The sequence below is a fragment of the Oncorhynchus tshawytscha genome, unplaced genomic scaffold (assembly GCF_018296145.1).
Source record: "Oncorhynchus tshawytscha isolate Ot180627B unplaced genomic scaffold, Otsh_v2.0 Un_contig_14536_pilon_pilon, whole genome shotgun sequence".
Lineage (NCBI taxonomy): Eukaryota > Metazoa > Chordata > Actinopteri > Salmoniformes > Salmonidae > Oncorhynchus > Oncorhynchus tshawytscha.
This window is the reverse complement of record NW_024608792.1, coordinates 66,811-80,256: the sequence shown is the minus strand read 5'-3', so window position 1 is coordinate 80,256 and position 13,446 is coordinate 66,811. Positions and strand designations below refer to the sequence as shown.

The 13,446-nt window shown below is 44.6% G+C and overlaps 1 protein-coding gene across 1 annotated transcript in view; it reads left to right on the top strand.

The window, feature by feature from the left end:
• Nucleotides 1-527: 527 nt before the first annotated feature.
• Nucleotides 528-13,446, top strand: part of LOC121843822 (protein CLEC16A-like) — a gene marked incomplete at its 5' end in the record, with an annotated part of 31,934 nt that continues 19,015 nt past the window's right edge. Inside the window, 5 exon segments of the mRNA XM_042313670.1 lie at nt 528-628; nt 2,894-3,013; nt 4,309-4,397; nt 4,399-4,443; nt 8,081-8,125. Coding sequence (XP_042169604.1) covers nt 528-628; nt 2,894-3,013; nt 4,309-4,397; nt 4,399-4,443; nt 8,081-8,125 — 400 coding nt within the window.

Sequence of the window (13,446 nt, the reverse complement as noted above, 5' to 3'; positions counted from 1 at the left end):
GTGTGTGTGTGTGTGTGTGTGAAGCCCATACATTCTCTTATGGTCATAAGATACGAATGGAAGAGGAAGACTAATCAGTTTCACATCTGTTTGTTGACTTCACTGGAAGGAGCTCCTGCTGTATGTGGATTCAGTGGAACCATCACCTAATCCACTGCTCATCGATCACTGTCATCTGACGCAACTCCATTTGCTTGGAAATATTCTATCTCTGTCCTGCTCAAAATACACCATTTAGTTTTCTTTGGAAGTCGGTTTTCTGCGTGAATAATTATCCCTCCTTCTCTGTCTCTCTCTCTCCCTGTCTCTCTCTCTCTCTCATCCTCATTGCCAAAGCAAGTGAGGTAGATAATATACAAAAATTAAATAAACAATAAAAATTAACAGTAACATTATACATACAGAAGTTTCAAAACAATAAAGACATTACAAATGTCATATTGTGTATATATATATATATACACAGTGTTGTAACAATGTACAAATGGTTAAAGTCTGTCTCCTGTCTGTCTCTCTCTCTCCTCTAGACCGTTCCTAGACATGGTGTACAGTGCTCTAGATTGTAGTGAAGACGATTACCATGCTCTGTTTGTACTCTGTCTCCTCTACGCTGTGTCACACAGCAAAGGTGAGAGGAGCATCTACACCATCTGTTCTGTTCAACAATAGATGAGTTAGCTCCGGTAGGTTAGCTCCGGTAGGTTAGCTCCGGTTCGTTAGCTCTGGTAGGTTAGCTCCGGTAGGTTAGCTCCTGTTCGTTAGCTCCGGTAGGTTAGCTCCGGTAGGTTAGCTCCGGTAGGTTAGCTCCGGTAGGTTAGCTCCGGTTCGTTAGCCCGGTAGGTTAGCTCCTGTAGGTTAGCTCCGGTAGGTTAGCTCCGGTAGGTTAGCTCCGGTTTAGCTCCGGTAGGTTAGCTCCTGTTCGTTAGCTCCTGTTCGTTAGCTCCGGTGGTTAGCCCTGTTCGTTAGCTCCGGTTCGTTAGCTCCTGTTCGTTAGCTCCTGTTCGTTAGCTCCGGTAGGTTACCTCCTGTAGGTTAGCTCCTGTAGGTTAGCTCCTGTAGGTTAGCTCCTGTTCGTTAGCTCCGGTAGGTTAGCTCCTGTTCTCCGTTAGCCCGGTAGGTTAGCTCCTGTTCCGTTAGCTCCTGTAGGTTAGCTCCTGTTCGTTAGCTCCTGTTCGTTAGCTCCTGTTAGTTAGCTCCTGTTCGTTAGCTCCTGTTCGTTAGCTCCGGTAGGTTAGCTCCTGTTCGTTAGCTCCTGTTCGTTAGCTCCTGTTTGTTAGCTCCTGTTCGTTAGCTCCTGTTCGTTAGCTCCGGTAGGTTAGCTTGTTCGTTAGCTCCGGTAGGTTAGCTCCTGTAGGTTAGCTCCTGTAGGTTAGCTCCTGTAGGTTAGCTCCGGTAGGTTAGCTCCGGTAGGTTAGTGGATCATGATGTTCTGTAGAGATGTTCAGATAACAGACTAGTGGATCATGATGTTCAGATAACAGACTAGTGGATCATGATGTTCAGATAACAGACTAGTGGATCATGATGTTCTGTAGAGATGTTCAGATAACAGACTAGTGGATCATGATGTTCTGTAGAGAATGATGTTCTGTAGAGATGTTGAGTTCAGATAACAGACTAGTGGATCATGATGTTCTGTAGAGAATGATGTTCTGTAGAGATGTTGAGTTCAGATAACAGACTAGTGGATCATGATGTTCTGTAGAGATGTTGAGTTCAGATAACAGACTAGTGGATCATGATGTTCTGTAGAGATGTTCAGATAACAGACTAGTGGATCATGATGTTCAGATAACAGACTAGTGGATCATGATGTTCTGTAGAGATGTTCAGATAACAGACTAGTGGATCATGATGTTCAGATAACAGACTAGTGGATCATTATGTTCCGTTAACAGACTAGTGGATCATGATGTTCTGTAGAGATGTTCAGATAACAGACTAGTGGATCATGATGTTCAGATAACAGACTAGTGGATCATGATGTTCTGTAGAGATGTTCAGATAACAGACTAGTGGATCATGATGTTCTGTAGAGAATGATGTTCTGTAGAGATGTTGAGTTCAGATAACAGACTAGTGGATCATGATGTTCTGTAGAGAATGATGTTCTGTAGAGATGTTGAGTTCAGATAACAGACTAGTGGATCATGATGTTCTGTAGAGATGTTGAGTTCACAGACTAGTGGATCATGATGTTCTGTAGAGATGTTCAGATAACAGACTAGTGGATCATGATGTTCAGATAACAGACTAGTGGATCATGATGTTCTGTAGAGATGTTCAGATAACAGACTAGTGGATCATGATGTTCAGATAACAGACTAGTGGATCATTATGTTCCGTTAACAGACTAGTGGATCATGATGTTCTGTAGAGATGTTCAGATAACAGACTAGTGGATCATGATGTTCAGATAACAGACTAGTGGATCATGATGTTCTGTAGAGATGTTCAGATAACAGACTAGTGGATCATGATGTTCAGATAACAGACTAGTGGATCATGATGTTCAGATAACAGACTAGTGGACCATGATGTTCTGTAGAGATGTTCAGATAACAGACTAGTGGATCATGATGTTCAGATAACAGACTAGTGGATCATGATGTTCTGTAGAGATGTTCAGATAACAGACTAGTGGATCATGATGTTCAGATAACAGACTAGTGGATCATGATGTTCTGTAGAGATGTTCAGATAACAGACTAGTGGATCATGATGTTCCGTTGACAGACTAGTGGATCATGATGTTCTGTAGAGATGTTCAGATAACAGACTAGTGGATCATGATGTTCCGTTGACAGACTAGTGGATCATGATGTTCTGTAGAGATGTTCTGTTAACCGATAGGAACTCGTGTAACTGGTTCTAAATGCAAGTGTTTGTTCAGGGATCAACCGTGAGTTGTTGGAGAGGCTGCAGTTACCAGTCCCAGACCAGGAGAGGAGCTGTTACAGCCAGGTGTTGGTGGAGAGACTCATACGAGTGATGAACGTGGCCGCACAACCAGGTAACACACACAAATTATCACACACACACACACTCTATCACACTATCACACACACACACACATTATCACACACACACACATTATCACACACACACACTATCACACACAATCACACTATCACATTATCACACACACACTATCACACACACTATCACATTATCACACACACACACACACACACACACATTATCACACACACACACACATTATCACACACACATTATCACACACACACACACGCACACACATTATCACACACACATTATCACACACATTATCACACACACACACACACACATTATCACACACACACACACACACACATTATCACACACACACACACACATTATCACACACACACACATTATCACACACATACATTATCACACACACCTACACATTATCACACACACCTACACATTATCACACACACACACACACACACACATTATCACACACACACACATTATCACACACACACACACACATTATCACCCACACACACACACACATTATCACCCACACACACACACACATTATCACCCACACACACACACACACACATTATCACTCACACACACACACACCTACACATTATCACACACGCACACATAATCACACACACACATAATCACACACACACACACACATAATCACACACACACACACATTATCACACACACACATTATCACACACACATTCACTTTTATCACACACACACACATTATCACACACACACACACACACACACACACACACACATTATCACACACATTATCACACACACACACACACATTATCACACACACACACACATTATCACACACACACACACACACACACATTATCACACACACACACACACATTATCACACACACACACACACACACACACATTATCACACACACACACACACACATTATCACACACACACACACACACATTATCACACACACACACACACACACACATCACACACACACACACACACATTATCACACACACACACACACACACACACACATTATCACACACACACACACACACCTACACATTATCACACACACACACACACATTATCACACACACATATTATCACACACACAAACACACACACATTATCACACACACACACATTATCACACACACACACATTATCACACACACACACACACACACACACACACACACATTATCACACACACACACATTATCACACACACACACACACACAATGATCAGCACGCACCCTCAAACCATAACGTGTGATATTGTGTGTGTGTGTGTGTGTAGATGGTAAGGTACGCCTGGCTACTCTGGAGCTGAGCTGTCTGCTGTTGAAACGTCCGTCCCTCCTCCTCCTCCTCCTCCTCTTCCTCCTCTCCTGCTCACTGCATCATCAAGGACGTACACCTGGCCTGTCTAGAGGTAAGTCCCTCCCTTTGGTCCTGACACCCAGCCCTCCTCTCTCTCTGGTCCCCAGCCCTCCTCTCTCTCTCTGGTCCCCAGCCCTCCTCTCTCTCTCTGGTCCCCAGCCCTCCTCTCTCTCTCTCTGGTCCCCAGCCCTCCTCTCTCTCTCTCTCTGGTCCCCAGCCCTCCTCTCTCTCTCTCTCTGGTCCCCAGCCCTCCTCTCTCTCTGGTCCCCAGCCCTCCTCTCTCTCTCTCTGGTCCCCAGCCCTCCTCTCTCTCTCTCTGGTCCCCAGCCCTCCTCTCTCTCTCTGGTCCCCAGCCCTCCTCTCTCTCTCTCTGGTCCCCAGCCCTCCTCTCTCTCTCTCTGGTCCCCAGCCCTCCTCTCTCTCTCTGGTCCCCAGCCCTCCTCTCTCTCTCTGGTCCCCAGCCCTCCTCTCTCTCTGGTCCCCAGCCCTCCTCTCTCTCTCTCTCTGGTCCCCAGCCCTCCTCTCTCTCTCTCTCTGGTCCCCAGCCCTCCTCTCTCTCTCTCTGGTCCCCAGCCCTCCTCTCTCTCTCTCTGGTCCCCAGCCCTCCTCTCTCTCTGGTCCCCAGCCCTCCTCTCTCTCTCTCTGGTCCCCAGCCCTCCTCTCTCTCTCTCTGGTCCCCAGCCCTCCTCTCTCTCTCTGGTCCCCAGCCCTCCTCTCTCTCTCTCTGGTCCCCAGCCCTCCTCTCTCTCTCTCTCTGGTCCCCAGCCCTCCTCTCTCTCTCTGGTCCCCAGCCCTCCTCTCTCTCTCTCTGGTCCCCAGCCCTCCTCTCTCTCTGGTCCCCAGCCCTCCTCTCTCTCTCTCTCTGGTCCCCAGCCCTCCTCTCTCTCTCTCTGGTCCCCAGCCCTCCTCTCTCTCTCTCTGGTCCCCAGCCCTCCTCTCTCTCTCTCTGGTCCCCAGCCCTCCTCTCTCTCTCTGGTCCCCAGCCCTCCTCTCTCTCTCTGGTCCCCAGCCCTCCTCTCTCTCTCTCTGGTCCCCAGCCCTCCTCTCTCTCTCTCTGGTCCCCAGCCCTCCTCTCTCTCTCTCTCTGGTCCCCAGCCCTCCTCTCTCTCTGGTCCCCAGCCCTCTCTCTCTCTCTCTCTGGTCCCCAGCCCTCCTCTCTCTCTCTGTCTCTGGTCCCCAGCCCTCCTCTCTCTCTCTCTGGTCCCCAGCCCTCCTCTCTCTCTCTCTGGTCCCCAGCCCTCCTCTCTCTCTCTGGTCCCCAGCCCTCCTCTCTCTCTCTCTGTATAACATTGTGTTCTTTGTATCACTCACCCTTTCCTCTTCTACTTCCTCCTCCTCCTCCTCTTGTTAAATGAGTCATTTCCTTTATTCTGGCAGTGACCTGGTGGTTGGTGGCCCAACGCCTTATTAAGACACTATGTTGGTGTTTCCTTTATTCTGCCAGTTACCTGGTGGCCCAACACCTTATTAAGACACTATGTTGGTGTTTCCTTTATTCTGCCAGTTACCTGGTGGCCCAACGCCTTATTAAGACACTATGTTGGTGTTTCCTTTATTCTGCCAGTTACCTGGTGGCCCAACGCCTTATTAAGACACTATGTTGGTGTTTCCTTTATTCTGCCAGTTACCTGGTGGCCCAACACATTAAGACACTATGTTGGTGTTTCCTTTATTCTGGCAGTTACCTGGTGGCCCAACGCCTTATTAAGACACTATGTTGGTGTTTCCTTTATTCTGCCAGTTACCTGGTGGCCCAACGCCTTATTAAGACACTATGTTGGTGTTTCCTTTATTCTGCCAGTTACCTGGTGGCCCAACGCCTTATTAAGACACTATGTTGGTGTTTCCTTTATTCTGGCAGTTACCTGGTGGCCCAACGCCCTATTAAGACACTATGTTGGTGTTTCCTTTATTCTGCCAGTTACCTGGTGGTTGGTGGCCCAACGCCTTATTAAGACACTATGTTGGTGTTTCCTTTATTCTGCCAGTTACCTGGTGGCCCAACGCCTTATTAAGACACTATGTTGGTGTTTCCTTTATTCTGCCAGTTACCTGGTGGCCCAACGCCTTATTAAGACACTATGTTGGTGTTTCCTTTATTCTGCCAGTTACCTGGTGGCCCAACACCTTATTAAGACACTATGTTGATGTTTCCTTTATTCTGCCAGTTACCTGGTGGTTGGTGGCCCAACGCCTTATTAAGACACCATGTTGGTGTTTCCTTTATTCTGGCAGTGACCTGGTGGTTGGTGGCCCAACACCTTATTAAGACACTATGTTGGTGTTTCCTTTATTCTGCCAGTTACCTGGTGGCCCAACGCCTTATTAAGACACTATGTTGGTATTTCCTTTATTCTGGCAGTTACCTGGTGGCCCAACGCCTTAGTAAGACACTATGTTGGTGTTTCCTTTATTCTGGCAGTTACCTAGTGGTTGGTGGCCCAACGCCTTAGTAAGACACTATGTTGGTGTTTCCTTTATTCTGGCAGTTACCTGGTGGCCCAACGCCTTATTAAAACACTATGTTGGTGTTTCCTTTATTCTGCCAGTTACCTGGTGGCCCAACACCTTATTGAGACACTATGTTGGTGTTTCCTTTATTCTGGCAGTTACCTGGTGGCCCAACGCCTTATTAAAACACTATGTTGGTGTTTCCTTTATTCTGCCAGTTACCTGGTGGCCCAACACCTTATTGAGACACTATGTTGGTGTTTCCTTTATTCTGGCAGTTACCTGGTGGCCCAACGCCTTATTAAGACACTATGTTGGTGTTTCCTTTATTCTGCCAGTTACCTGGTGGCCCAACACCTTTATTGAGACACTATGTTGGTGTTTCCTTTATTCTGCCAGTTACCTGGTGGTTGGTGGCCCAACACCTTATTAAAACACAATGTTGGTGTTTCCTTTATTCTGCCAGTTACCTGGTGCCCCAACGCCTTATTGAGCAGTTACCTGGTGGTTTGTGGCCCGGGCCTTAAGACACTGTTGGTGTTTCCTTTATTCTGGCAGTTACCGGTGTGTTAGCTCTTTGGTCTGTGTTGTTGAGGAGGTGTGATGTGTGTTGTTGAGGAGGTGTGATGTGTGTTGTTCAGTAGGTGTGATGTGTGTTGTTGAGGAGTGTGTTCAGTAGGTGTGATGTGTGTTGTTGAGGAGTGTGTTCAGTAGGTGTGATGTGTGTTGTTGAGGAGTGTGTTCAGTAGGTGTGATGTGTATTCTTGAGGAGTGTGTTCAGTAGGTGTGATGTGTGTTGTTGAGGAGGAGTGATGTGTGTTGTTGAGGAGGTGTGATGTGTGTTGTTGAGGAGGTGTGGTGTGTGTTGTTGAGGAGGTGTGGTGTGTGTTGTTGAGGAGGTGTGATGTGTGTTGTTGAGGAGGTGTGGTGTGTGTTGTTGAGGAGGTGTGGTGTGTGTTGTTGAGGAGGTGTGATGTGTGTTGTTCAGTAGGTGTGATGTGTGTTGTTGAGGAGTGTGTTCAGTAGGTGTGATGTGTGTTGTTGAGGAGTGTGTTCAGTAGGTGTGATGTGTTGTTGAGGAGGTGTGATGTGTGTTGTTGAGGAGGAGGTGTGATGTGTGTTGTTGAGGAGGTGTGATGTGTGTTTCAGGGAGTGTGTTCAGTAGGTGTGATGTGTGTTGTTGAGGAGGTGTGATGTGTGTTGTTCAGTAGGTGTGATGTGTATTCTGTGTGTTTCAGGGAGCCAGAGAAGAGAGTCTGCATCTCCTACGGCGTTTCTATAAGGCAAGTTTTTTCCTCTCTCATATTGAAGCATAAACATTATTTTCCTGACCTTGTGAAGAATAAGAACCCCCCATAAAAAACATTGTTTTCCCGACCTTGTGAAGAATAAGAACCCCCCCCAAAAAAAACATTGTTTTCCCGACCTTGTGAAGAATAAGAACCCCCCAAAAAAAACATTGTTTTCCCGACCTTGTGAAGAATAAGAACCCCCCCAAAAAAAAAAAACATTGTTTTCCCGACCTTGTGAAGAATAAGAACCCCCCCCAAAAACATTGTTTTCCCGACCTTGTGAAGAATAAGAACCCCCCAAAAAAACATTGTTTTCCCGACCTTGTGAAGACATTCTGGAGACTTGTGAGGACATTGTGGTCCTGATAATGTAGGAAAACACATGAACATGGCACTGCTCTTCTACAAAACACATGGACTGTTTTAGAGGCAGGTAGCCTAGTGGTTAGAGACAGGTAGTCTAGTGGTTAGAGGCAGGTAGTCTAGTGAGGGGTGGCAGGTAGTCTGTGGTTAGAGACAGGTAGCCTAGTGGTTAGAGGCAGGTAGCCTAGTGGTTAGAGACAGGTAGCCTAGTGGTTAGAGGCAGGTAGTCTAGTGGTTAGAGACAGGTAGCCTAGTGGTTAGAGGCAGGTAGCCTAGTGGTTAGAGGCAGGTAGCCTAGTGGTTAGAGGCAGGTAGCCTAGTGGTTAGAGGCAGGTAGCCTAGTGGTTAGAGGCAGGTAGCCTAGTGGTTAGAGGCAGGTAGCCTAGTGGTTAGAGGCAGGTAGCCTAGTGGTTAGAGGCAGGTAGCCTAGTGGTTAGAGGCAGGTAGCCTAGTGGTTAGAGGCAGGTAGCCTAGTGGTTAGAGGCAGGTAGCCTAGTGGTTAGAGGCAGGTAGCCTAGTGGTTAGAGGCAAGTAGCCTAGTGGTTAGAGGCAAGTAGCCTAGTGGTTAGAGGCAGGTAGCCTAGTGGTTAGAGGCAGGTAGTCTAGTGGTTAGAGGCAAGTAGCCTAGTGGTTAGAGGCAAGTAGCCTAGTGGTTAGAGGCAAAGTAGCCTAGTGGTTAGAGGCAGGTAGCCTAGTGGTTTAGAGGCAGGTAGCCTAGTGGTTTAGAGGCAGGTAGCCTAGTGGTTAGAGGCAAGTAGCCTTAGTGGTTAGAGGCAGGTAGCCTAGTGGTTAGAGGCAGGTAGCCTAGTGGTTAGAGGCCATGGTTAGAGGCAGGTAGCCTAGTGGTTAGAGGCAGGTAGCCTAGTGGTTAGAGGCAGGAGTCTAGTGGTTAGAGGCAGGTAGCCTAGTGGTTAGAGGCAGGTAGCCTAGTGGTTAGAGGCAGGTAGTCTAGTGGTTAGAGGCAGGTAGCCATGGTTAGATGACAGGTTTAGTGAGGGGTGGCAGGTAGCCTAGTGGTTAGAGGCAGGTAGCCTAGTGGTTAGAGGCATTTAAAGAGGGGTTTAAAGAGGAGTCTAGTCACCATGTTTCAGATGATTTAAAGAGGAGTCTAGTCACCATGTTTCAGATGATTTAAAGAGGAGTCTAGTCACCATGTTTCAGATGATTTAAAGAGGAGTCTAGTCACCATGTTTCAGATGATTTAAAGAGGAGTCTAGTCACCATGTTTCAGATGATTTAAAGAGGAGTCTAGTCACCATGTTTCAGATGATTTAAAGAGGAGTCTAGTCACCATGTTTCAGATGATTTAAAGAGGAGTCTAGTCACCATGTTTCAGATGATTTAAAGAGGAGTCTAGTAAAGAGGAGTCTAGTCACCATGTTTCAGATGATTTAAAGAGGAGTCTAGTCACCATGTTTCAGATGATTTAAAGAGGAGTCTAGTCACCATGTTTCAGATGATTTAAAGAGGAGTCTAGTAAAGAGGAGTCTAGTCACCATGTTTCAGATGATTTAAAGAGGAGTCTCGTAAAGAGGAGTCACCATGTTTCAGATGATTTAAAGAGGAGTCTAGTCACCATGTTTCAGATGATTTAAAGAGGAGTCTAGTCACCATGTTTCAGATGATTTAAAGAGGAGTCTGTTTCGTAAAGAGGAGTCACCATGTTTCAGATGATTTAAAGAGGAGTCTAGTCACCATGTTTCAGATGATTTAAAGAGGAGTCTAGTCACCATGTTTCAGATGATTTAAAGAGGAGTCACCATGTTTCAGATGATTTAAAGAGGAGTCTAGTAAAGAGGAGTCTAGTCACCATGTTTCAGATGATTTAAAGAGGAGTCACCATGTTTCAGATGATTTAAAGAGGAGTCTAGTAAAGAGGAGTCTAGTCACCATGTTTCAGATGATTTAAAGAGGAGTCTAGTAAAGAGGAGTCTAGTCACCATGTTTCAGATGATTTAAAGAGGAGTCTAGTCACCATGTTTCAGATGATTTAAAGAGGAGTCTAGTAAAGAGGAGTCTAGTCACCATGTTTCAGATGATTTAAAGAGGAGTCTAGTCACCATGTTTCAGATGATTTAAAGAGGAGTCTAGTAAAGAGAGTCTAGTCACCATGTTTCAGATGATTTAAAGAGGAGTCTTAAAGAGGAGTCACCATGTTTCAGATGATTTAAAGAGGAGTCTAGTCACCATGTTTCAGATGATTTAAAGAGGAGTCTAGTCACCATGTTTCAGATGATTTAAAGAGGAGTCTAGTCACCATGTTTCAGATGATTTAAAGAGGAGTCTAGTCACCATGTTTCAGATGATTTAAAGAGGAGTCTAGTCACCATGTTTCAGATGATTTAAGGTGGAGTCTAGTAAAGAGGAGTCTAGTCACCATGTTTCAGATGATTTAAAGAGGAGTCTAGTAAAGAGGAGTCTAGTCACCATGTTTCAGATGATTTTCTCGTAGAGGAGTCACCATGTTTCAGATGAAAGAGGAGTCTAGTCACCATGTTTCAGATGATTTAAAGAGGAGTCTAGTCACCATGTTTCAGATGATTTAAAGAGTGGAGTCTAGTCAAAGATGATTTAAGTCTAGTCACCATGTTTCAGATGATTTAAAGATGAGTCTAGTAAAGAGGAGTCTAGTCACCATGTTTCAGATGATTTTAAGAGGAGTCCCCATGTTTCAGATGATTTAAAGAGGAGTCTAGTAAAGAGATTTAAAGAGTCTAGTCACCATGTTTCAGATGATTTAAAGAGGAGTCTAGTCACCATGTTTCAGATGATTTAAAGAGGAGTCGTCACCATGTTACAGATGATTTAAAGAGGAGTCTAGTAAAGAGGAGTCTAGTCGCCATGTTTCAGATGATTTAAAGAGGAGTCTAGTCACCATGTTTCAGATGATTTAAAGAGGAGTCTCACCATGTAAAGAGGAGTCTAGTCACCATGTTTCAGATGATTTAAAGAGGAGTCTAGTAAAGAGGAGTCTAGTCACCATGTTTCAGATGATTTAAAGTGGAGTCTAGTAAAGAGGAGTCACCATGTTTCAGATGATTTAAAGAGGAGTCTAGTCACCATGTTTCAGATGATTTTAAGAGGAGTCCCCATGTTTCAGATGATTTAAAGAGGAGTCTAGTAAAGAGGAGTCTAGTCACCATGTTTCAGATGATTTAAAGAGGAGTCACCATGTTTCAGATGATTTAAAGAGGAGTCTAGTAAAGAGGAGTCTAGTCACCATGTTTCAGATGATTTAAAGAGGAGTCTAGTCCCCATGTTTCAGATGATTTAAAGAGGAGTCTAGTAAAGAGGAGTCTAGTCACCATGTTTCAGATGATTTAAAGAGGAGTCTAGTCACCATGTTACAGATGATTTAAAGAGGCGTCACCATGTTTCAGAGGAGTCTAGTAAAGAGGAGTCTAGTCACCATGTTTCAGATGATTTAAAGAGGAGTCTAGTCACCATGTTTCAGATGATTTAAAGAGGATTCTAGTCACCATGTTTCAGATGATTTAAAGAGGAGTCTAGTCACCATGTTTCAGATGATTTAAAGATGAGTCTAGTAAAGAGGAGTCTAGTCACCATGTTTCAGATGATTTAAAGAGGAGTCTCGTAAAGAGGAGTCTAGTCACCATGTTTCAGATGATTTAAAGAGGAGTTTAGTAAAGAGGAGTCTAGTCACCATGTTTCAGATGATTTAAAGAGGAGTCTAGTCACCATGTTTCAGATGATTTAAAGAGAGTCTAGTAAAGAGGAGTCTAGTCACCATGTTTCAGATGATTTAAAGAGGAGTCTCGTAAAGAGGAGTCTAGTCACCATGTTTCAGATGATTTAAAGTGGAGTCTAGTAAAGAGGAGTCTAGTCACCATGTTTCAGATGATTTAAAGAGGAGTCTAGTAAAGAGGAGTCTAGTCACCATGTTTCAGATGATTTAAAGAGGAGTCTAGTCACCATCTTTCAGAGGCTTTAAAGAGGAGTCACCATGTTTCAGATGATTTAAAGAGGAGTCTAGTAAAGAGGAGTCTAGTCACCATGTTTCAGATGATTTAAAGAGGAGTCTAGTCACCATCTTTCAGAGGCTTTAAAGAGGAGTCACCATGTTTCAGATGATTTAAAGAGGAGTCTAGTAAAGAGGAGTCTAGTCACCGTGTTTCAGATGATTTAAAGTGGAGTCTAGTAAAGAGGAGTCTAGTCACCATGTTTCAGATGATTTAAAGAGGAGTCTAGTCACCATGTTATCAGATGATTTAAAGATTTAAAGAGGAGTCTAGTCACCATGTTTCAGATGATTTAAAGAGTCTAGTAAAGAGGAGTCTAGTCACCATGTTTCAGAGGATTTAAAGAGGAGTCTAGTAAAGAGGAGTCTAGTCACCATGTTTCAGAGGATTTTGAAGATGACTAGTGACACGATTCACTTTCCCTTTTTAGTTTCAACTAAATCTAACTCATTTTTGTCTCTCTCTGTATCTCTCTCTCTCTCTCTCTGTCTGTCTGTCTGTCTCTCTCTGTCTCTCTCTGTCTCTCTCTGTCTCTCTCTGTCTCTCTCTGTCTCTCTCTGTCTCTCTCTCTGTCTCTCTCTCTGTCTCTCTCTCTGTCTCTCTCTCTCTCTCTCTCTCTGTCTCTCTCTCTCTTGTCTCTCTCTCTTGTCTCTCTCTCTTTGTCCCTCTCTCTCTCTTTCTCTCTCTTTGTCCCTCTCTCTCTCTCTTTGTCTCTCTCTCTCTCTTTTGTCTCTCTCTCTCTCTTTGTCTCTCTCTCTCTCTTTGTCTCTCTCTCTCTCTCTCTTTGTCTCTCTCTCTCTCTCTCTCATTCAATTCAAGGGCTTTATTGGCATGGGAAACATGTGTTAACATTGCCAAAGCAAGTGAGGTAGATAATATATAAAGTGAAATAAAAAATAACAGTAGACACATAGAGAAGTTTCAAAACAATAAAGACAATCAAAATGTCATATTATATATATACAGTGT